Raw genomic sequence first — 20,000 nt, forward strand, 5'->3', positions numbered from 1 at the left:
ACAAAAAAAAAGCAGACGAAAGGAAGAGAGATAAGATGAAACTGGATAAGAAATAAGGGAAAATAAATAAAGCTTCGAGGCAATAAGGAGACTAAGAAGAGGAAAGGAGAAGAGATAAGATGAAACGGTAAGTAAAGAAAAATAATTAGTTTGGAGTCAATAAGGAGATAGAGACGATGAAATGGATAAGAAATAAGGGAAATAAATAAAGCTTCGAGGAAATAAGGAGAATAAGAAGAGGAAAGGAGAAGAAATACGATGAAAGTGTTAGTAAAGAATAATAAATAGTTTCCAGTCAATAAGGAGAGAGATGCGATGAAATGGATAAAAAATAAGGGAAATAAATAAAGCTTCGAGGCAATAAGGAGACTAAGAAGAGGAAAGGAGAAGAAATACGACGAAAATGTTAGTAAAGAAAAATATATAGTTTCGAGTCAATAAGGAGAGAAATACGATGAACTGGATAAGAAATAAGGGAAAATAAATACAGCTTCAAGGCAATAAGGAGAACAAGAACACCTTTTGAAGACGATTTAAACGCACCAGTATGAAGGGAGTCCACTATGATGCACCTTCCCTTCTTCCTTCTTTCCTCCCTTCCTTTCCTTTCCCTTCTTTCCAGCACCAAGGGAAGAGGAGGAGGACGAAGGAGAAGGAGGATGTATTCACTGTCAAACCAGCTACCACGAAGGAGGAGGAGGTGGAGGAAAACACTAGCGAGAGGGAGATGAGTCTGAGGTGCTGGCTGGTTGGTTGCCCTGTGAGTCTTCCCTGCCACAAGACGCTTCGGATTCGGGGCACTACCTCCACCCTCGCCCACTGGTATAAGCTGACTGAATCTGTGAGTAGTAAGGAGTCTGACCATCCGAGCTCTCTCTCTCTCTCTCCCTCTCTCCCTCTCTCTGCCCTGCCCACCACCGCCACCAGTGTCTACCCTGGTCTACCCCTTCCCACTACCCTCTACCGACCCCTCCTCCTCCTCCTCCTCCTCCTCCTCCTTCTCAGTACCCACCCTCCTGCCCAACTCTCTCTCCCTCCCTCCCTCTCCGTCGACCCAAACATCCTTCTCCCTCCCACTTCTCCTTCCCTCCTCCTCCTTCTCCTCCTTCTCATCCCCACGACAAGTATACCACCACCAACCTAACTAACCAACACCACCACCACCACCACCACCACATCCTCTTCCTCCTCCTCCTCTTCCTCCTCCTTTCTAGCCACCATCCTACCCATTCTACCCAAACCTTCCTCGTCCTCCTCCTCCTCCTCCTCCTCCTCCTCCTCCTCTTCCTACTTCTACACCACAGTCCCTTCTCAGATCCTACCTAAACCCACTCTCATCCCTCCTCCTCCTCCTCCTCCTCCTCCTCCTTCTCTTCCTCCTCCACCGGCGCCTTCAGGAACCATCTAAGGGGATCCAAAATTTGGGGACCTCGTGATGGCAGCAAAGCGGAACAATGGTATGATAAGCAGAACATTTACAGAGAGAGAGAGAGAGAGAGAGAGAGAGAGAGAGAGAGAGAGAGAGAGAGAGAGAGAGAGAGAGAGAGAGAGAGAAAACGTGTGTGTACCCATTGTCTTTTTTTATCTCTCTCTTCCACTAACGTAAGAAATTGTCAAAATGTCTCGCTCGGCCCCTCCCCCTCCCCCCTTCCTCTCCCTCCCTCCCCCCCTTGATGGATGGGTTGGGGATGGGAAAGGAGGAGGAGGAGGAATGGGGAGGTGGTGGGAGGGAAGGGAGGAGAGGGGAAGGAGAAGGAGGGGAAGAAAAAGGAGGAGGTGAGGAAGATATGAATGGAAGGAGGAGGAGGAGGAGAGACATGAGGAAGATAGATGGAGGGAGGGAGGGAGAGGTGTGGGAGGAGGAGAGCGGAAGAGATGAATGGGAAGGGAGGAAGGGGAAGGGGGAGAGGAATGCTGAAGAGAAGAGGAATGGGATGGAATGAGATGAAAATTGAGATGGAGGATGAGGGGAAGAAGAGGGGCAAGAAAAAGAAGTGGAAGGAGAGGGAGAGAGATGAATGGAAGGAATGACACGGATGAAGGAAAAAGGGAAGTAGATTGCAATGAAAACGAGAAGTAGAGGGACAGGGAAGAAGAAAGTGACAGAAGGGTATGGAAGAGGGGAAAAGATGATAGGATGAGGTGTGAAGGATGGGGAAGGAAGGAAAGAATGAGAAAAGAGGAAGAGGCGAGGAAGGAAGGGGATAGTGGAGGGGAGAAAGATTACGAGAGGGGAAGAGAAGGAAAGGAAGGGAGAGATGAGAGGGAGGAATGGGAGATGAAAGTGAGAAAAGAGGAGGAGGAAAATGAGAGGAGGAAAGCAAGAGAGGAAAGAGGAGAAAAACAGGCATAGGAAGGAGAATGAATGAAGGAAAAACAATAGTCAGTAGGAAAGAGAAAAAAAGGATGCTGCAGATGAAGATGGGAGAGAGAGAGAGAGAGAGAGAGAGAGAGAGAGAGAGAGAGAGAGAGAGAGAGAGAGAGAGAGAGAGAAAAAAGGAAGAAGAAACAACAAGACGATAAGAGAAAAGGGAGAAAGGAAAAAAATACTTGTAGGAAATTGAAAAAAAAGATGCTGAAGAGAAAGAAGGAGGAAAATGAAAGAATGTAAGAGAATAACGAATGAAAGGAAGATAAAGAAGGAACAGGATGATGATGATGAGGAGGAGGAGGAGAGAAAGGGAAAGGAAAATTAAGTAAATGTAGGAAGATAAAAAAAGGATGATGGAGATGAAGATGAAGGAGGGAGATGAGAGTGAAAGGAAGCTGGAGAGGAACGGAAGGGAGGAAAATGAAGAGAGAGAAAACGAGATAAGGAGGAGGAAAAAGAGGAAAAGGACACAAGTACAAATATTAAAGAAAAAAAGGATGCTGGGAGAAAGATGAAGGAAGGAGATGAGAACAAGGATGCTGAAGAGGAAGAGGAATGGAAGAGAGGAAGATGAGGAGAGACAAGGAGATGATGAATGAAAAAGAGAAAAAGGAAAAATATGAGTAAAGAGGAGAGAGAGAGGATGCTGAAGAGAACGATGAGGGAGGGAGATGAAGAAAAAGACAGTGAGATGAGGAGGAAGGAAGACGAAGGATGCTGGATAGGACTGAAAGAGAAGGAGATGAGAGGAAAAGACACAACAGTGATAGAGAGGAGAGAAGAGAGAGAGGGAGAGGAATACTATACGAGGAGGGGAGAGAGGAGAGAAGATGCTGGAGGAAAATGGAAGAGGGAGATAAGGAGAGAGAAAGCGAGAGAGGATGCTGGAGAGGAAGAGAAGAGAGGAAGATGAGATAAACGAGATAATGAGAGAAGAGGGAAAGGAAAAATAAGTAAATGTGAAAGTGAGAAGAAAATGTAGTTATAAGAAGTGAAAACAGAGAAAGGAAAAATATGTATGTAAGGAAAGAAAGAGAAAGGGAGAGGATAGTGGAGAGTACTGACAGAAAGGGAGATAAAGGAGAGAGAGAGAGAGAGAGAGAGAGAGAGAGAGAGAGAGAGAGAGAGAGAGAGAGAGAGAGAGAGAGAGAGAGAGAGAGAGAGAGAGAGAGAGAGAGAGAGAGAGAGAGAGAGAGAGAGACAACAATGAGGTGAGGAGGGCAAATAGGGAGGAGAGGGTAGTAGTAGTAGTAGTAGTAGTAGTAGTAGTAGTAGTAGTAAGGAAGGGAGGAGTGAATGAATGTAAATAATGATAAGTCACATTGATGGCTCCCCCGCTGCATGTGTTTAATAAATGTGTCCCCTCATTTGAATTTGTAAACATTAATGGGTTTTTTCCTAGTCGCTTATTTATGTGTGTTCATGTACTACTGTGAAGAGCGGGGACAGAAGAAGAAGAAGAAGAAGAAGAAGAAGAAATAAAGAAAAAAGGATAGAAATAGATAAATACATAGATAGAGAAAGAAAGGAAGAAAGAAAGAAGGAAAAAAGATGTGTCCTGACCGTCTGAATTAGGAAAGTCGTGAGCGGCCTATAAAGACAGATAGAGAAAAAAAGCGAAGTTTAAGCAAGACAAAAAGTGAGAGCGACGACCCAACAAAATTAAGAAGACCAAAGAGAAAGAAAAAAAGCAGGAAAGAAAGAAAGAAAGAAGGAAAGAAAGAAAGAAAGAAGGAAAGAAGTTGAGTCCTAACCGTCTGACCTAGGAAAGTCGTGAACGGCCTAAAACGGAAGAAAGAAAAAGAGAAAGTTTGAACAAGATGAAGAATGAGAGCGATGACCCATAAATAACAACAACAACAACTACTACTACTACTACTACTACTACTACTACTACTACTACTACTACTACTACTACTACTACTACTACAGCAATTATTCACAAAGTATTTAATCTGTTTCCTTCCTTCCTTTCTTCCTTCCTTCCTTCCTTCCACCGACAAGCCCTTCCTTTCCTCCCTCCCAACCTTCCTCCCATCTTCCTCTCCTTTCATCCCTTCCTCCCTTTTTTTCTCCTCCTCCTCCTCCTCCTCCTTTTCCTCCCCGCTGCGGCCATCGCTAAACAACAATAAAAGGGAGAGAAAAAAAACAAGAGAAAGAAAAAAAATACCTTTCTCCCATTTTCTGACGAAGCCGAAGAATTTACCGCCGAAAGAGAGAGAGAGAGAGAGAGAGAGAGAGAGAGAGAGAGAGAGAGAGAGAGAGAGAGAGATAACGGGAGGGATAGGATTAAAGAAAGGAAGAGAAGGAAGGGATGGAGGATTTAGGGAAGGAATGATACAACAGGGAGGAAAGGAGGGAGGGAAGGGAGAGAAGGGAGAGGGAGAAGGAAGGGAGGGAGGGAGAGATGATCGTAATAAACAGTCTCTATTATCCATTTTGTTGTTGTTGGCGGGATAAAAGGAAAAATAATTAGCCACAGCTGAATATTGCGTGTCGGGTTACTGTGTGCGTGCGTGTGTGTGTGTGTGTGTGTGTGTGTGTGTGTTAAATATGCCTGATGAATCTTTGTTGGCTATAAATATTCATCACGGAACTTGGCAATGTGTGTGTGTGTGTGTGTGTGTGTGTGTATCGAAGGACGTGTGCGCAGCTGTACATACATAAGAGAGGATGGACACACACACACACACACACACACACACACACACATATACACACACACACGAGGGGGGGGAAGGGACAAGAAACACAAGGTCATGAAAACAGAACAAGCAATATATAAACAACTTGAATCACTTAACAAACAAATGAAACAAATAAACTAAACAAAAATAGAAGGACACCGTGACCCGATTATCTCTCTCTCTCTCTCTCTCTGACATTAATTTGATAACAGTATAATGAGAGAAAAAGAGAGAGAAAGAGAGTGAGAGAGAGAGAGAGAACAAAAGAAGAAGATAAAGAAGGGGAAGACAAAGGAAAGGAATAAGTGAAGAAGACAGTCACGAAGAGAAGAAAGAACTGCAAAAAAAAAGAGGGTGAAGAAATTATGCAAATCAGACAACAACAACAACAACAACAACAACAACAACAGCAACAACAACAACCCCGACTACTACTACTACTACTACTATTACCACCGAAAGAGAGAGAGAGAGAGAGAGAGAGAGAGAGAGAGAGAGAGAGAGAGAGAGAGAGAGAGAGAGAGAGAGAGAGAGAGAGAGAGAGAGAGAGAGAGAGAGAGAGAGAACAATAACAAGGAAAGAAAGAAGGAAAAACAGAAAAGAAAAATACAAGAGAATGAAAAAAATACTAATCAAGGTCACAAGGCTTGGGGTGGAGGGGGGTGGAGGGGGGAGGGGGGGGTGGAAGAGGAGGGGGAGGGGATGACCAAAGGCAGGGGGGGGTTGTGGAGAGGTTTATCTGAATTTACAAGTCTATTGATACGTGAAGGGGGAGGGGGAGGAGGGGGGAGGAGAGGGGGGAGAGGAAGGGGAGGAGGGGGTGTATTGTTGAAGGGGTGAAGGGAAGGAGGGAGGTGAAGGGGGTGCTGTGTCATGGCTCTCCTTCCCTCCCACCTTCTAACTCTCTCTCCACTAATTTTTATCCTATTTATTTCCTCCACTTCTTCACTTCACTTGTCTCCTCCTCCTCCTCCTCTTCCTCCTCCTCCTCCTCCTTCTCCTCCTCCTCTTTGTAATACGTGTGAAGGTGTTACTCTGATCTGCTCCGTCATCCTCCCCCCCACCCCCACCCATACCCCCCCATTTCAATTCCCCCCCACACACACACACCCTCCTCCCCACCCTTCTTCTTAAACTCCTTCATCACTGCCCACCCTCATTTCCCTTATATTCATCCCACATTCTTCCCCCTTCTTCTTCGTCCCTTCCCCTCCACCCCTTCCACTGCCTCCTCCCCACAGCCTCCTTTTCCCCACCCTAAATATCATCTATCTTCCCTTTAAATTCCCTTCCTCATCCTTTTCATGTTAGATTCTTCCCTTCCCCTTCCTCTCCCTCCCCTTCTTATTCCCTTTACAGCACCCCTCTCTCTTCCCCTCCTTCCCCATCACACAAATCCCTATCTCACCCCCTTCATATTAGTCTTCCCTTCCCCTTCCTCCTTCCCTTCACAGCACCCCTCTTCCCCTCCTTCCCCATCCCATATCTCTCTTTCAAATCCCCTTTCTCATTCCCTTCATATTAGATCCTTTTCTTTCCCTTCCCGCCCCTTTCTCATTCCGTTCACTCCTCTTCCCCCCTCCTCATCATTTCTCTTCCCTTCCAATCCCCTATCTCATTCCCTTCATATTAGATACTTCCCCTTTCCTTCCTTTTCTCAATTCCTTCATATTAGCCTTCCTCCCCTCCTCCCCTTCTCCCCCTCGCACCATCCCATCTCTCTTTCCCAAATCCCTTTTCTTCTTCCCTTCACAACAGCCCTCCCCCTTCCCTCTACCCTAAACATCTCTCTCACAAACCCCCTTCACATTAGCCTTCCCCTTGCCCTTACCTCCATATATCAACCCCATTCATCTTTTCTTAACCTTGTAGTTCCTCCTTTCTCCCCTTCCACCCTGCCATCCCTTCCTACAGAGCTTACCGATGAAGGGGGAATGGAAATGAGATAGATGAAGATGCTGGTCAACTCTTACTTTAGTATGCTGACGGCAGAAAGAGAGACAGAGACAGAGCTTAGGGGATTGATGAAGATGCTGGTCATCTCTTGCTTTAAAATGTTGGACGGTAGACAGAGAGACAGACATAGCTTAGGGGATTGATGAAGATGCTGGTCAACTCTTGCTTTAGAATGTTGGACGGTAGACAGAGAGACAGACATAGCTTAGGGGATTGATGAAGATGCTGGTCAACTCTTGCTTTAGAATGTTGGACGGTAGACAGAGAGACAGACATAGCTTAGGGGGTTGATGAAGATGCTGGTCATCTCTTGCTTTAAAATGTTGGACGGTAGACAGAGAGACAGACATAGCTTAGGAGATTGATGAAGATGCTGGTCAACTCTTGCTTTAAAATGTTGGACGGTAGAAAGGGAGAGAGACATAGCTTAGGGGACTGATGAAGATGCTGGTCAACTCTTGCTTTAAAATGTTGGACGGTAGAAAGGGACAGAGTATAGCCTTTTTTTTTACAGCAAGGGGGGCAGCTCACGGGTAAAAAAAAACAAAAAAAAAAGCAGAAAAAAAAGTCCGCTATGCTCTGCTAAGACAAAAGAAAACAACAAGAGGTCAAAGGGGAGGTCAGTTTCGGGTGGAGAGGTGTCTTGGTTTCTTTCTTTTTTTCTTTTTTCTCTTCTCTTTCTCTTCTTTTTTGTTTCGTTTCCTTTTTCTTTCTTTTCTTTACTTTTACTTTTCTTCTCTTCTCTTCTCTTCTCTTCTCTTCTCTTCTCTTTGGTTCGGGCTTACAGGTGTTGTACGTGTGAATAGAGTATGTTGTCTGTGCATCAAGACGTTAGACAGAGTGGAGAATCAAATACTTTATCCCGTAATCTAAGCTATGTAAATACAGGTGAACACTAGTATCGTATCACACTAATTATACCAGGTCTCTAATTGAACTCCTCCTCCTCCTCCTCCTCCTCCTCCTCCTAACAGAAAAACATGGTCCGTCAGGCTACTCGTGAAGGCAAACTGAGTGGCGAACGTTGTCTTAGTGAACGGGGATTAAACATGAGTCGTAAATGAGGGTGGACAGAGGGGCGGGGCGTGTCCGGGCAACGGTGGTGAGGGTGGTGAGGGTGGCGATGGAAGGGGAGGGGGCGGGAAGGTTAGAGGGTAAGACAAGAGATATATAGTGAGGATAAGATATATGGGGCCAACAGAAGGGGGTTATGAAAGGGGTGGAGGGAGGGAAGGGGGGGGTAGAGGTGGTGATGAAGGGGGAAGGGAAGAGTGTGATGAAGGGAGGGTGGCGGTAAGACAAGGGAGATATAGTGAGGATAAGAGATATGGGGCCAACAGAAGGGGGTTATGAAAGGGGTGGTGGGAGGGAAGGGGGGGGTAGAGGTGGTGATGAAGGGGGAAGGGAAGGGTGTGATGAAGGAGGGTGGCGGTAAGACAAGGAGATATAGTGAGGATAAGGGATATGGGGCCAACAGAAGGGGGTTATGAAAGGGGTGGTGGGAGGGAAGGGGGGGGTAGAGGTGGTGATGAAGGGGGAAGGGAAGGGTGTGATGAAAGGGGGGTCGGGGTAAGACAAGGTAGATATAGTGATGATGAAAGGGGGTGAGAATATGGGTGATAGAAAGGGGAAGATTGGAAGGGGTATGGAAGGAGAGGTAGTGATGGTGGGGGGGTGATGGGGGAGAAGGGAGGTTGGAAAGGAAAACAAGGCAGATTGAGTGAAGATAAGGGATGTGGGACTCTGATGAAAGGGGATTGTAAAAGGGAGTGGGTTAAGATATGGCTGAAAGAGGAAGAGGAAGGGGAAACAGAAGGGGTAGAGAAGGAAAGTTTGAAAGGGAAGGGATATGGGACTGGCAGAAGGAAGGGGTGAAAGAGTAAGGGGAAGTTGAAAGGGGTAGAGAAGGGGAGGTTTTGAGGGATGGGAAGGGTTATTGAATTAGTGGAAGGGAGGTTGCAGAAAGGGGGAGGAAATGATAAGAGAGAGAAAAGGGAAGGTAGAAAGGGGTAGAAAAGGGACGGTTTGAGAAGGGAAGAATTATGGGACTGGAGAAAGGGGGCTGATAAGGGATGAGAAGGATTATTGGATTGGTGGAAGGGAGGTTGCAGAAAGGAGGAGGAAATGATGGGTGAGAGAGAAAAGGGAAGGTAGGAAGGGGTGGAGAAGGGAAGGTTTGAGAAGGGAAGGATTATGGGACTGGAGAAAGGGGGCTGATAAGGGATGAGAAGGATTATTGGATTGGTGGAAGGGAGGTTGCAGAAAGGAGGAGGAAATGATAAGGGAGAGAGAAAAGGGAAGGTAGGAAGGGGTGGAGAAGGGAAGGTTTGAGAAGGGAAGGATTATGGGATTGGAGGAAGGGGGTTGAAAAGGGTGTGAAAAGCGGGGGCTGGTAGGGAATGGAGGGAAGGAATGGGCAAGGGGAGACTGAAAGGGGTAGAGAAGGGATAGTTTAAAGGGAAGGGATCAATGGAAGGGGTCGGCAAAGGGAATGAAGAGCAGGGGGTGAAGGAGGAAGGGATGGCGGAAAAGGGGAGGTCGAGAGGGAAGAAATGAAAGGAGAAACGGTTATAAGAAAAAGCATTGCATGGATAGACTTTGGACTCTCTCTCTCTCTCTCTCTCTCTCTCGTCACCCTCTTCATAACTTCCACGGTACATGCCTTTATTGCAAGCTCTCCCTTCCTAGGCCATTCAGTCCTTGCAGATTAGTTCTCACAATGTCAGTTTCCCAGGCGCTGTGTCCCAGAAGCTCTCCATGAACCACTTTTCAGGGTCAAATGACTGGCTGGCTCTTATATACTAATTTGCACGGTTCGTAACAGTATATGATGCAAATAGGCTAAGGAAAAAAAAAGGAGGATGAGGCGGGAAACTGTTTAGATGCTGCCGTTGTTGTTGTTTTGTTTGTTTGTTGTTTGTTTGGTAGTAACTGACGTTTCTTAGTAACGGATAGTTCGGGTTACGACCGCTAATGTGATATGGTGTTGTTGTTGTTGTTGTCGCCTGGTGTTGTGTAGGCGAAGATACTACCATCTCTCAAATCCTCTGTCTCATCCTTCCCCTACCCTTCCTTCCCCTTACAGCAGCCCCTTACCTTACCATTACCCAGCCCCCTCAAAGTTACCATCCCCTTTCTCCACTAAGGTCCTTGCAGCGTCTTTCCGTACTTTTATAATTCAAAGGTTACCTTTGAAGTACACATCTTCAGACTGAAATGAAACTCCACATCGCAGTGAAGACCGTCAAACAGGCCATCGTGAAGGCCACTCTCATGGGCGCCGTGCTGGGCCTTGGTGCCCTGCTCGGCGGCGCGGCGTGGAAGGCCGCGACCACCGCCTCGCGGGTGTGCGAGGCGGTGCAGGCGTGGGAGGACAAGGGCCTCCACGCCACCAACGTGTGGTGGGCGCGGGAGCTGCTGGCCCGCCAAGGGTGGCTCGGCCCCCTGCGCCCCAGTCCCCCTCTGGACCCCCTGGAGGCCTGTGGGCTGGTGCCGGGCGAGGCGTCGGCCTGCTGGTGGCGGCTGCTGCTGCAGCCCCGCCGGGCAGGGCGGCTCCTTGCCTGCCTGGAGGAGCGGGTGGTCGAGGCTGAACACGACCATGAGGCTTTCGGGGCCCGCCTGTGCTGGGGCGTGATCCTGGCGCTGGTGGTGCCTCTGGGCCTAGTGGCCGCGCGTCGCCTTGCCCGCCGCTGGGTGAAGGGGGTTAATGGGCATCAGGAAAGCCCAAGCGACGACTGTTTTGTGGATGCCCCTGAAGCCGATGCCGGCGAGGCACTGGTGGAAGATTGGGAAACCCCGGCAGCCGATGTGGATGTAACGGAGGAAGTTTGGACAACAGCGACAGAAGAGTTCACTGAAGAGGAATGCTGGGCAACCCCAGCAGAGTATGTGGAGGAGTTGATGGTGAAGGAGGAGGAGAGCAAGGCAGCAGATGATGATTCTGTAGGCGCAGAGTCTACACCTACAGACTTATCCCCTGCTGCAGACGACTGTGTGGAGGAGCAAGATCCTGAGGAAATGAACGTGTTGGCCACCGCAGAGAAGGTGGAGTGTGTGGAGGAGCAAGATCCTGAGGAAATGAACGTGTTGGCCACCGCAGAGAAGGTGGAGTGTGAGGAGGAGCAAGATCGCAGAGAAGGTGGAGTGTGAGGAAGTGAAGGAAGAAGGCGGTGGCGAAGAGAACACGGAGCAAGAAAGAACAGATAGTGATGCGGATAACAAGGCCGCTGATAAAGCAGAGGAAGCGGCCGACGAGCCGCCAGTTCCTGGCGAGTTTGTGCAGGACAAAGTGGTGAGCGAGGACCCCGAGGGTCTCGCGGGGGAAGAGCCGCAGAGAAGCACGCTCTGGGCGGAGGAGGCTCCCATGAAAAAGAAAAGGAAAAGGAAGCGCAAGAACCTTGGCCCCGCCGATGTGCTGAAGGCATCTGGTGACGCACATGTCCAAGACGAACACAAGACGGATGCCAAGACTGACGTCAAGAAGAAGGCGGCGCAAAAGGCTGAGACCAAAGGAAAGGCGGTGCCAAGGGCTGAGGTCAAGGGAAAAGCGGTGCCAAAGGCTGAGACCAAAGGAAAGGCGACACCAAAGGGTGAGACCAAAGGAAAGGCGGTGCCAAGGGCTGAGGTCAAGGGAAAAGCGGTGCCAAAGGCTGAGACCAAAGGAAAGGTGGCGCCAAAGGCTGAGACCAAAGGAAAGGCGATGACTCCTGCTGATGAGAAAAAGACCACAGAAGTGAAGAAGAATGTTACGGTGAAGCAGGTCACGCGGACGAAAAAGAAGCCTGCCCCGGCCCAGCCCAAGGCAGCCCCGCCCAGCCCGCCCCTCCACAGCGTGCGGCAGTCCTGGCAGGAGGACGTGGTGACGGTGCGGCTGCCGGTGCCGCCGGCCAGACGCAGGCACGTCATCGGCCCGCGCGGGGACACAGTCCGGCAGCTGCGGCGGGACTACCCCGGCGTGCACGTGGCGGTGCCGCTGCCGAAGGACGCCGACGCCCACGTGACCTTCAGGGGCCCCAAGAGCCAGGCAGCCGCCGCGTCGCAGGAAGTCGCCGCGCGCCTCCAGGCCATCGAGGCTCAGATACGCGAGGCTGCACGCATCCGCCAGCAGGCCGTGGCCACGGCGGTGCTGGACGTGGCGCCCAACAGGCGGCGCCTCGTGGTGGGCCCCGGGGGCGAGGAGCTCCTGAAGCTGCAGCAGCAGCACCCCGGCGTGAGGGTGTCCGTGCCGCCCGCCATCGACACGGAGTCTCGCAGCGTCACCATCACGGGGCCGCCCGCCGAGGTGCGCGCCGTCCAGGCCAAGATCAAGAACCGCCTGGCAGCGATCGAGCGGCAGCGGCAGCTCTTGAGGGCCCGCAGGCGGCGGCGACACCAAGGAGCGGCTTCGGCGTCAGGGGCTTCCCCGGCCAAGGGTTGCTAAGGTGTTGACGCCAGTGTCGCGTGTTGCCGCTGCGTCAGTGCGGGGAATGTTTCAGGGTTTTCACAGGGATTACTTACTTAACTGTTTCTTACTTAATATCTGATCATTTATTAAAGTCAACTATATTTTCTTATTATAGCTTTGTTTTCAATAACGATTCTAACATATGCTTGCTGCCACTGAAATATTCCAGGGCAGTGTTGTGTGTGTGTGTGTGTGTGTAATAGAAAAGGATCCTCAACAGTAAAATAGCAAGAAAAAGGCCTAGACAATAAACGGAGATCAAGAGCAATGAGAAAAGGAAGCAAGAGAAGAAGAGATTTAATCACAGAAAAAATTAATGATGAGAATAAAAACATAAATAAAGAAGACAAAAACTAAACATTCCTTGCAAGAAGAACACAAACCCACACCAATAGGTGGAGGGAGGGAGGGGGGTAGAGGTGGTGATGAAGGGGGAAGGGAAGGGTGTGATGAAAGGGGGGTCGGGGGAAGAACAAGGAAGATATAGTGATGATGAAAGGGGGTGAGAATATGGGTGATAGAAAGGGGAAGATTGGAAGGGGTATGGAAGGAGAGGTAGTGATGGTGGGGGGGTGATGGGGGTGAAGGGAGGTTGGAAAGGAAAACAAGGCAGATTGAGTGAAGATAAGGGATGTGGGACTCTGATGAAAGGGGATTGTAAAATGGAGGGGGTTAAGATATGGGTAAAAGAGGAAGAGGAAGGGGAAACAGAAGGGGTAGAGAAGGAGAGTTTGACAGGGAAGGGATATGGGACTGGCAGAAGGAAGGGGTGAAAGAGTAAGGGGAAGTTGAAAGGGGTAGAGAAGGGGAGGTTTTGAGGGATGGGAAGGGTTGTTGAATTAGTGGAAGGGAGGTTGCAGAAAGGGGAAGGAAATGATAAGAGAGAGAAAAGGGAAGGTAGAAAGGGGTAGAAAAGGGACGGTTTGAGAAGGGAAGGATTATGGGACTGGAGAAAGGGGGCTGATAAGGGATGAGAAGGATTATTGGATTGGTGGAAGGGAGGTTGCAGAAAGGAGGAGGAAATGATAAGGGAGAGAGAAAAGGGAAGGTAGGAAGGGGTAAAGGGAAGGTTTGAAAAGGCAAGGATTATGGGATTGGAGGAAGGGGGTTGAAAAGGGTGTGCTGGTAGGGAATGGAGGGAAGGAATGGGCAAGGGGAGACTGAAAGGGGTAGAGAAGGGATAGTTTAAAGGGAAGGGATCAATGGAAGGGGTCGGCAAAGGGAATGAAGAGCAGGGGGTGAAGGAGGAAGGGATGGCGGAAAAGAAGAGGTCGAGAGGGAAGAAATGAAAGGAGAACCGGTTATAAGGAAAAGCATTGCATGGATAGACTTTGGACACTCTCTCTCTCTCTCTCTCTCGCCACCCTCTTCATAACTTCCACGGTACATGCCTTTATTGCAAGCTCTCCCTTCCTAGGCCATTCAGTCCCTGCAATTAGTTTTCACAATGTCAGTTTCCCAGGCGCTGTGTCCCAGAAGCTCTCCATGAACCACTTTTCAGGGTCAAATGACTGGCTGGCTCTTATATACTAATTTGCACGGTTCGTAATAGTATATGATGCAAATAGGCTAAGGAAAAAAAAGGAGGATGAGGCGGGAAACTGTTTAGATGCTGCCGTTGTTGTTGTTTTGTTTGTTTGTTGTTTGTTTGGTAGTAACTGACGTTTCTTAGTAACGGATAGTTCGGGTTACGACCGCTAATGTGATATGGTGTTGTTGTTGTTGTTGTCGCCTGGTGTTGTGTAGGCGAAGATACTACCATCTCTCAAATCCTCTGTCTCATCCTTCCCCTACCCTTCCTTCCCCTTACAGCAGCCCCTTACCTTACCCTTACCCAGCCCCCTCAAAGTTACCATCCCCTTTCTCCACTAAGGTCCTTGCAGCGTCTTTCCGTACTTTTATAATTCAAAGGTTATCTTTGAAGTACACATCTTCAGACTGAAATGAAACTCCACATCGCAGTGAAGACCGTCAAACAGGCCATCGTGAAGGCCACTCTCATGGGCGCCGTGCTGGGCCTTGGTGCCCTGCTCGGCGGCGCGGCGTGGAAGGCCGCGACCACCGCCTCGCGGGTGTGCGAGGCGGTGCAGGCGTGGGAGGACAAGGGCCTCCACGCCACCAACGTGTGGTGGGCGCGGGAGCTGCTGGCCCGCCAAGGGTGGCTCGGCCCCCTGCGCCCCAGTCCCCCTCTGGACCCCCTGGAGGCCTGTGGGCTGGTGCCGGGCGAGGCGTCGGCCTGCTGGTGGCGGCTGCTGCTGCAGCCCCGCCGGGCAGGGCGGCTCCTTGCCTGCCTGGAGGAGCGGGTGGTCGAGGCTGAACACGACCATGAGGCTTTCGGGGCCCGCCTGTGCTGGGGCGTGATCCTGGCGCTGGTGGTGCCTCTGGGCCTAGTGGCCGCGCGTCGCCTTGCCCGCCGCTGGGTGAAGGGGGTTAATGGGCATCAGGAAAGCCCAGGCGACGACTGTTTTGTGGATGCCCCTGAAGCCGATGCCGGCGAGGCACTGGTGGAAGATTGGGCAACCCCGGCAGCCGATGTGGATGTAACGGAGGAAACTTGGACAACAGCGACAGCAGTTGTTGAAGAGATCGATGAAGAGGAATGCTGGGCAACCCCAGCAGAGTATGTGGAGGAGCTGATGGTGCAGGAGGAGGAGAGCAAGGCAGCAGATGATGATTCTGTAGGAGCAGAGTCTACACCTACAGACTTATCCCCTGCTGCAGACGACTGTGTGGAGGAGCAAGATCCTCAGGAAATGAACGTGTTGGCCACCGCAGAGAATGTGGAGTGTGTGGAGGAGCAAGATCCTGAGGAAATGAACGTGTTGCCCACCGCAGAGAATGTGGAGTGTGTGGAGGAGCAAGATCCTGAGGAAATGAACGTGTTGGCCACCGCAGAGAATGTGGAGTGTGAGGAAGTGAAGGAAGAAGGCGGTGGCGAAGAGAACACGGAGCAAGAAAGAACAGATAGTGATGCGGATAACAAGGCCGCTGATAAAGCAGAGGAAGCGGCCGACGAGCCGCCAGTTCCTGGCGAGTTTGTGCAGGACAAAGTGGTGAGCGAGGACCCCGAGGGTCTCGCGGGGGAAGAGCCGCAGAGAAGCACGCTCTGGGCGGAGGAGGCGCCCATGAAAAAGAAAAGGAAAAGGAAGCGCAAGAACCTTGGCCCCGCCGATGTGCTGAAGGCATCTGGTGACGCACATGTCCAAGACGAACACAAGACGGATGCCAAGACTGACGTCAAGAAGAAGGCGGCGCAAAAGGCTGAGACCAAAGGAAAGGCGGTGCCAAGGGCTGAGGTCAAGGGAAAAGCGGTGCCAAAGGCTGAGACCAAAGGAAAGGCGGCACCAAAGGGTGAGACCAAAGGAAAGGCGGTGCCAAGGGCTGAGGTCAAGGGAAAAGCGGTGCCAAAGGCTGAGACCAAAGGAAAGGCGGCGCCAAAGGCTGAGACCAAAGGAAAGGCGGTGCCAAGGGCTGAGGTCAAGGGAAAAGCGGTGCCAAAGGCTGAGACCAAAGGAAAGGCGGCACCAAAGGGTGAGACCAAAGGAAAGGCGGTGCCAAGGGCTGAGGTCAAGGGAAAAGCGGTGCCAAAGGCTGAGACCAAAGGAAAGGCGACACCAAAGGGTGAGACCAAAGGAAAGGCGGTGCCAAGGGCTGAGGTCAAGGGAAAAGCGGTGCCAAAGGCTGAGACCAAAGGAAAGGTGGCGCCAAAGGCTGAGACCAAAGGAAAGGTGGCGCCAAAGGCTGAGACCAAAGGAAAGGTGGCGCCAAAGGCTGAGACCAAAGGAAAGGCGATGACTCCTGCTGATGAGAAAAAGACCACAGAAGTGAAGAAGAATGTTACGGTGAAGCAGGTCACGCGGACGAAAAAGAAGCCTGCCCCGGCCCAGCCCAAGGCAGCCCCGCCCAGCCCGCCCCTCCACAGCGTGCGGCAGTCCTGGCAGGAGGACGTGGTGACGGTGCGGCTGCCGGTGCCGCCGGCCAGACGCAGGCACGTCATCGGCCCGCGCGGGGACACAGTCCGGCAGCTGCGGCGGGACTACCCCGGCGTGCACGTGGCGGTGCCGCTGCCGAAGGACGCCGACGCCCACGTGACCTTCAGGGGCCCCAAGAGCCAGGCGGCCGCCGCGTCGCAGGAAGTCGCCGCGCGCCTCCAGACCATCGAGGCTCAGATACGCGAGGCTGCACGCATCCGCCAGCAGGCCGTGGCCACGGCGGTGCTGGACGTGGCGCCCAACAGGCGGCGCCTCGTGGTGGGCCCCGGGGGCGAGGAGCTCCTGAAGCTGCAGCAGCAGCACCCCGGCGTGAGGGTGTCCGTGCCGCCCGCCATCGACACGGAGTCTCGCAGCGTCACCATCACGGGGCCGCCCGCCGAGGTGCGCGCCGTCCAGGCCAAGATCAAGAACCGCCTGGCAGCGATCGAGCGGCAGCGGCAGCTCTTGAGGGCCCGCAGGCGGCGGCGACACCAAGGAGCGGCTTCGGCGTCAGGGGCTTCCCCGGCCAAGGGTTGCTAAGGTGTTGACGCCAGTGTCGCGTGTTGCCGCTGCGTCAGTGCGGGGAATGTTTCAGGGTTTTCACAGGGATTACTTACTTAACTGTTTCTTACTTAATATCTGATCATTTATTAAAGTCAACTATATTTTCTTATTATATCTTTGTTTTCAATAACGATTCTAACATATGCTTGCTGCCACTGAAATATTCCAGGGCAGTGTTGTGTGTGTGTGTGTGTGTGTGTGTGTGTGTGTAATAGAAAAGGATCCTCAACAGTAAAATAGCAAGAAAAAGGCCTAGACAATAAACGGAGATCAAGAGCAATGAGAAAAGGAAGCAAGAGAAGAAGAGATTTAATCACAGAAAAAATTAATGATGAGAATAAAAACATAAATAAAGAAGACAAAAACTTAACATTCCTTGCAAGAAGAACACAAACCCACACCAATAGCACATCAAACATTACAACACAAAACCACAGCCGTTCCCTTCCACCTCATCCCCTCCACACACCCTCCCTCAATAAGTCTGGGCCCAATCAATATCCGTCTATCTGTCTGTTATATGCCCATCGCCTGCCTTCACCTCCATCTGCTTTCATTGTATCATTATTTTGGTCAGGCATACATATTATTTGGTTATATACATATGAGCAATTTACTGAAGATAATACACGCAAGCAGACACAAACACACATTGAAAGTGGTCCGCTACTGTTATTATTATTATTGATGATGATGACAGCCGAGACTTAATTATTAGTTACCACGTTTTACAGTGTAGTAGGTTAGTATAGGGTATTGTTCCCCTACCCTTCCTTCCCTTCACAGCATCCTTCTTCCCATCCATCTCTCAAATCCCCTGTCTCACCCTTCCCCTACCCTTCCTTCCCTTTACAGCATCCTTCTTCCCATCCATCTCTCAAATCCCCTTTCTCACCCTTCCCCTACCCTTCTTCCCCTTTTTCATTCCCTTTACAGCATCCCTAATCCCCTCCATCTCTCAAATCCCCTGTCTCACCCTTCCCCTACCCTTCCTTCCCCTTACAGCATCCCTCTTCCCCTCCATCTCTCAAATCCCCTGTCTCACCCTTCCCCTACCCTTCCTTCCCTTTACAGCATCCCTCTTCCCCTCCATCTCTCAAATCCCCTGTCTCACCCTTCCCCTACCCTTCCTTCCCTTTACAGCATCCCTAATCCCCTCCATCTCTCAAATCCCCTGTCTCACCCTTCCCCTACCCTTCCTTCCCCTTACAGCATCCCTCTTCCCCTCCATCTCTCAAATCCCCTGTCTCACCCTTCCCCTACCCTTCCTTCCCCTTACAGCATCCCTCTTCCCCTCCATCTCTCAAATCCCCTGTCTCATCCTTCCCCTACCCTTCCTTCCCTTTACAGCATCCCTAATCCCCTCCATCTCTCAAATCCCCTGTCTCACCCTTCCCCTACCCTTCCTTCCCTTTGCAGCATCCCTAATCCCATCCATCTCTCAAATCCCCTGTCTCACCCTTCCCCTACCCTTCCTTCCCCTTAAAGCATCCCTCTTCCCTCTTTCCCCTTCCCTCCCCTTTCTTATTCCCTTTATATTGACCCCCTTTACCCCCTTTCCCCCTCCCTCCATCCCGTCTCTTTCTCAAATCCCTTTTATTCTTCCCTTCATATGCGATTCTTTTTATATTTCTAGCTTTTATTTATATCAATGAGAGAACCTTTAGGGCATAAAAACAAAAACAAAGGCCCGCTAAGCACTACTCCAGCATAAAGAGTAAAGAATGAGAGGACACAAGAGAGGTCAACAATTCGCTTGGAGAGGAGGAGTTCAAGTCGTAGGCAGGAGGGAATACAGACGAAGGAATCTATCTCTATCAATCTATTTATCTATCTATCAATCTACCTAAGGTCATGCATTCAGTTTACCTTCATCCCACACACTCCACTAATCCCAAATGTCTCACGTCTCATCACTAATCCCTAACTCAATAAGCCCTTTAGAAGCAGGTGTATGTGTGTGTGTGTGTGTGTGAATAATGTCCAAGGTGTCGATCAGTATACATCATGCAAGGACGTGCGACAAACATACACACACACACACACACACACACACACACACACACACTCGATAAGGCGTCCCGTTTAACAATGCCTGTCTTGATTAGTTTCCCGGTCGTTAGTGTTGCAATGGTTTATTTATTGAGTTGCACATTTCCACCCCAATTTGAGTTTCGGATTTGGACATTTTTTTTATTTTCTCGTTTGGGAATAGTGACATAGCAAGGAGTAATGTTTTTTTGTGTTGTTGTTGTTGTTGTTGTTGTTGTTGTTGTTGTTTTGCCCTTAAGCTATTTCACTGTAAATTATGAAGAAAAAAAAAACTTGGAGATTTTTGTTGTTTTCAGAGAACCGGTTAATCTTACGTCCTTCTCAGTAGATAGATATAAATAGATGAATAGATAGGTAAATAGATTGATAAATAGATAAATGATAGACAAATATATAGAAAGTTATGGTTGCCAAATTATTTTCTTTTCCGTAGAGTAGCGAGAAAAGTATAGAACGCAAGACTAAAAAATTACTAGTAGCATTAAAAGAAATGGGAAAATGAATGAAAACAGAAATGGAAAAAGAATTAAAACAAGCAAACAAGAAGAAATGAAAAAAGAAACTCATGCATTTCACAGACGACATATATACCGTCTGTCACGCGTCACCCAACACCTGAGACACACACAAACAGCAGGTGACACTAGGTAGTTAATCAGATTCCTAAGCCACAGACGGGAATATCTACACACCTGCCTGCTAGTATAGCTTGCCTCCCTAATGAGTCCGCTGAGGAGGAATGCTGAGGCGGGTGATGTGATGTGTGTACCTGTGATGTGCGTCCCACCTGTGTGTTTACTAAGCAGCAGGTGTGTATGGATGTGTATGTCGATGTTGTTATTGAGCGTTGGAGGTCTTTTGTCCGTTGCGATGTTGTGTTCCTTTATTTTTCTTCTACGTTTCGACAATGGCCCCGGTAGGCTTTCTTGGTGGGGCCTGGTGGTTAGCCCCTGTCC

The 20,000-nt window shown here is 49.9% G+C and overlaps 3 protein-coding genes across 14 annotated transcripts in view; 2 read left to right on the forward strand and 1 right to left on the reverse strand.

Moving 5' to 3' along the window:
* The window catches only part of LOC127008198 (acetylcholine receptor subunit alpha-1-A-like), a 61,907-nt gene extending 61,024 nt beyond the window's left edge, over positions 1-883 (reverse strand). Inside the window, exon 1 of the mRNA XM_050879905.1 lies at positions 544-883. The gene's annotated coding sequence lies outside the window, so the exon portion shown is untranslated. The remainder of the gene's footprint in view (positions 1-543) is intronic.
* Positions 884-9,839: 8,956 nt separating this feature from the next.
* LOC127008196 (uncharacterized) lies at positions 9,840-12,548 on the forward strand. Of its 3 annotated transcripts, none has more exons than XM_050879902.1 (4): positions 9,840-11,007; positions 11,059-11,118; positions 11,153-11,680; positions 11,711-12,548. In XM_050879902.1, the coding sequence occupies exons 1-4, from the start codon at positions 10,231-10,233 to the stop codon at positions 12,431-12,433; spliced, it is 2,088 nt and encodes a 695-aa protein (XP_050735859.1). In that variant the 5' UTR covers positions 9,840-10,230; the 3' UTR covers positions 12,434-12,548. The 3 variants fall into 3 exon arrangements, with proteins under 3 accessions (XP_050735859.1, XP_050735860.1, XP_050735858.1); XM_050879903.1 differs by having other exon boundaries at positions 9,841-11,007; positions 11,153-11,548; positions 11,639-12,548; XM_050879901.1 differs by having other exon boundaries at positions 9,842-11,007; positions 11,153-12,548.
* A 1,491-nt stretch (positions 12,549-14,039) lies between these two features.
* Positions 14,040-17,083, forward strand: LOC127008195 (ribosome-binding protein 1-like). 10 transcript variants are annotated; one of them, XM_050879894.1, is made up of 3 exons: positions 14,040-15,933; positions 16,024-16,155; positions 16,186-17,083. In XM_050879894.1, exons 1-3 carry the CDS (start codon positions 14,401-14,403, stop codon positions 16,966-16,968), a joined length of 2,448 nt encoding a protein of 815 aa, XP_050735851.1. In that variant the 5' UTR covers positions 14,040-14,400; the 3' UTR covers positions 16,969-17,083. The 10 variants fall into 10 exon arrangements, with proteins under 10 accessions (XP_050735851.1, XP_050735855.1, XP_050735852.1 ...); XM_050879898.1 differs by having other exon boundaries at positions 16,024-16,095; positions 16,246-17,083; XM_050879895.1 differs by having other exon boundaries at positions 14,040-15,843; positions 15,934-16,155.
* The last annotated feature ends 2,917 nt before the right edge of the window (positions 17,084-20,000 follow it).

This window comes from Eriocheir sinensis, chromosome 37, assembly GCF_024679095.1.
Source record: "Eriocheir sinensis breed Jianghai 21 chromosome 37, ASM2467909v1, whole genome shotgun sequence".
Lineage (NCBI taxonomy): Eukaryota > Metazoa > Arthropoda > Malacostraca > Decapoda > Varunidae > Eriocheir > Eriocheir sinensis.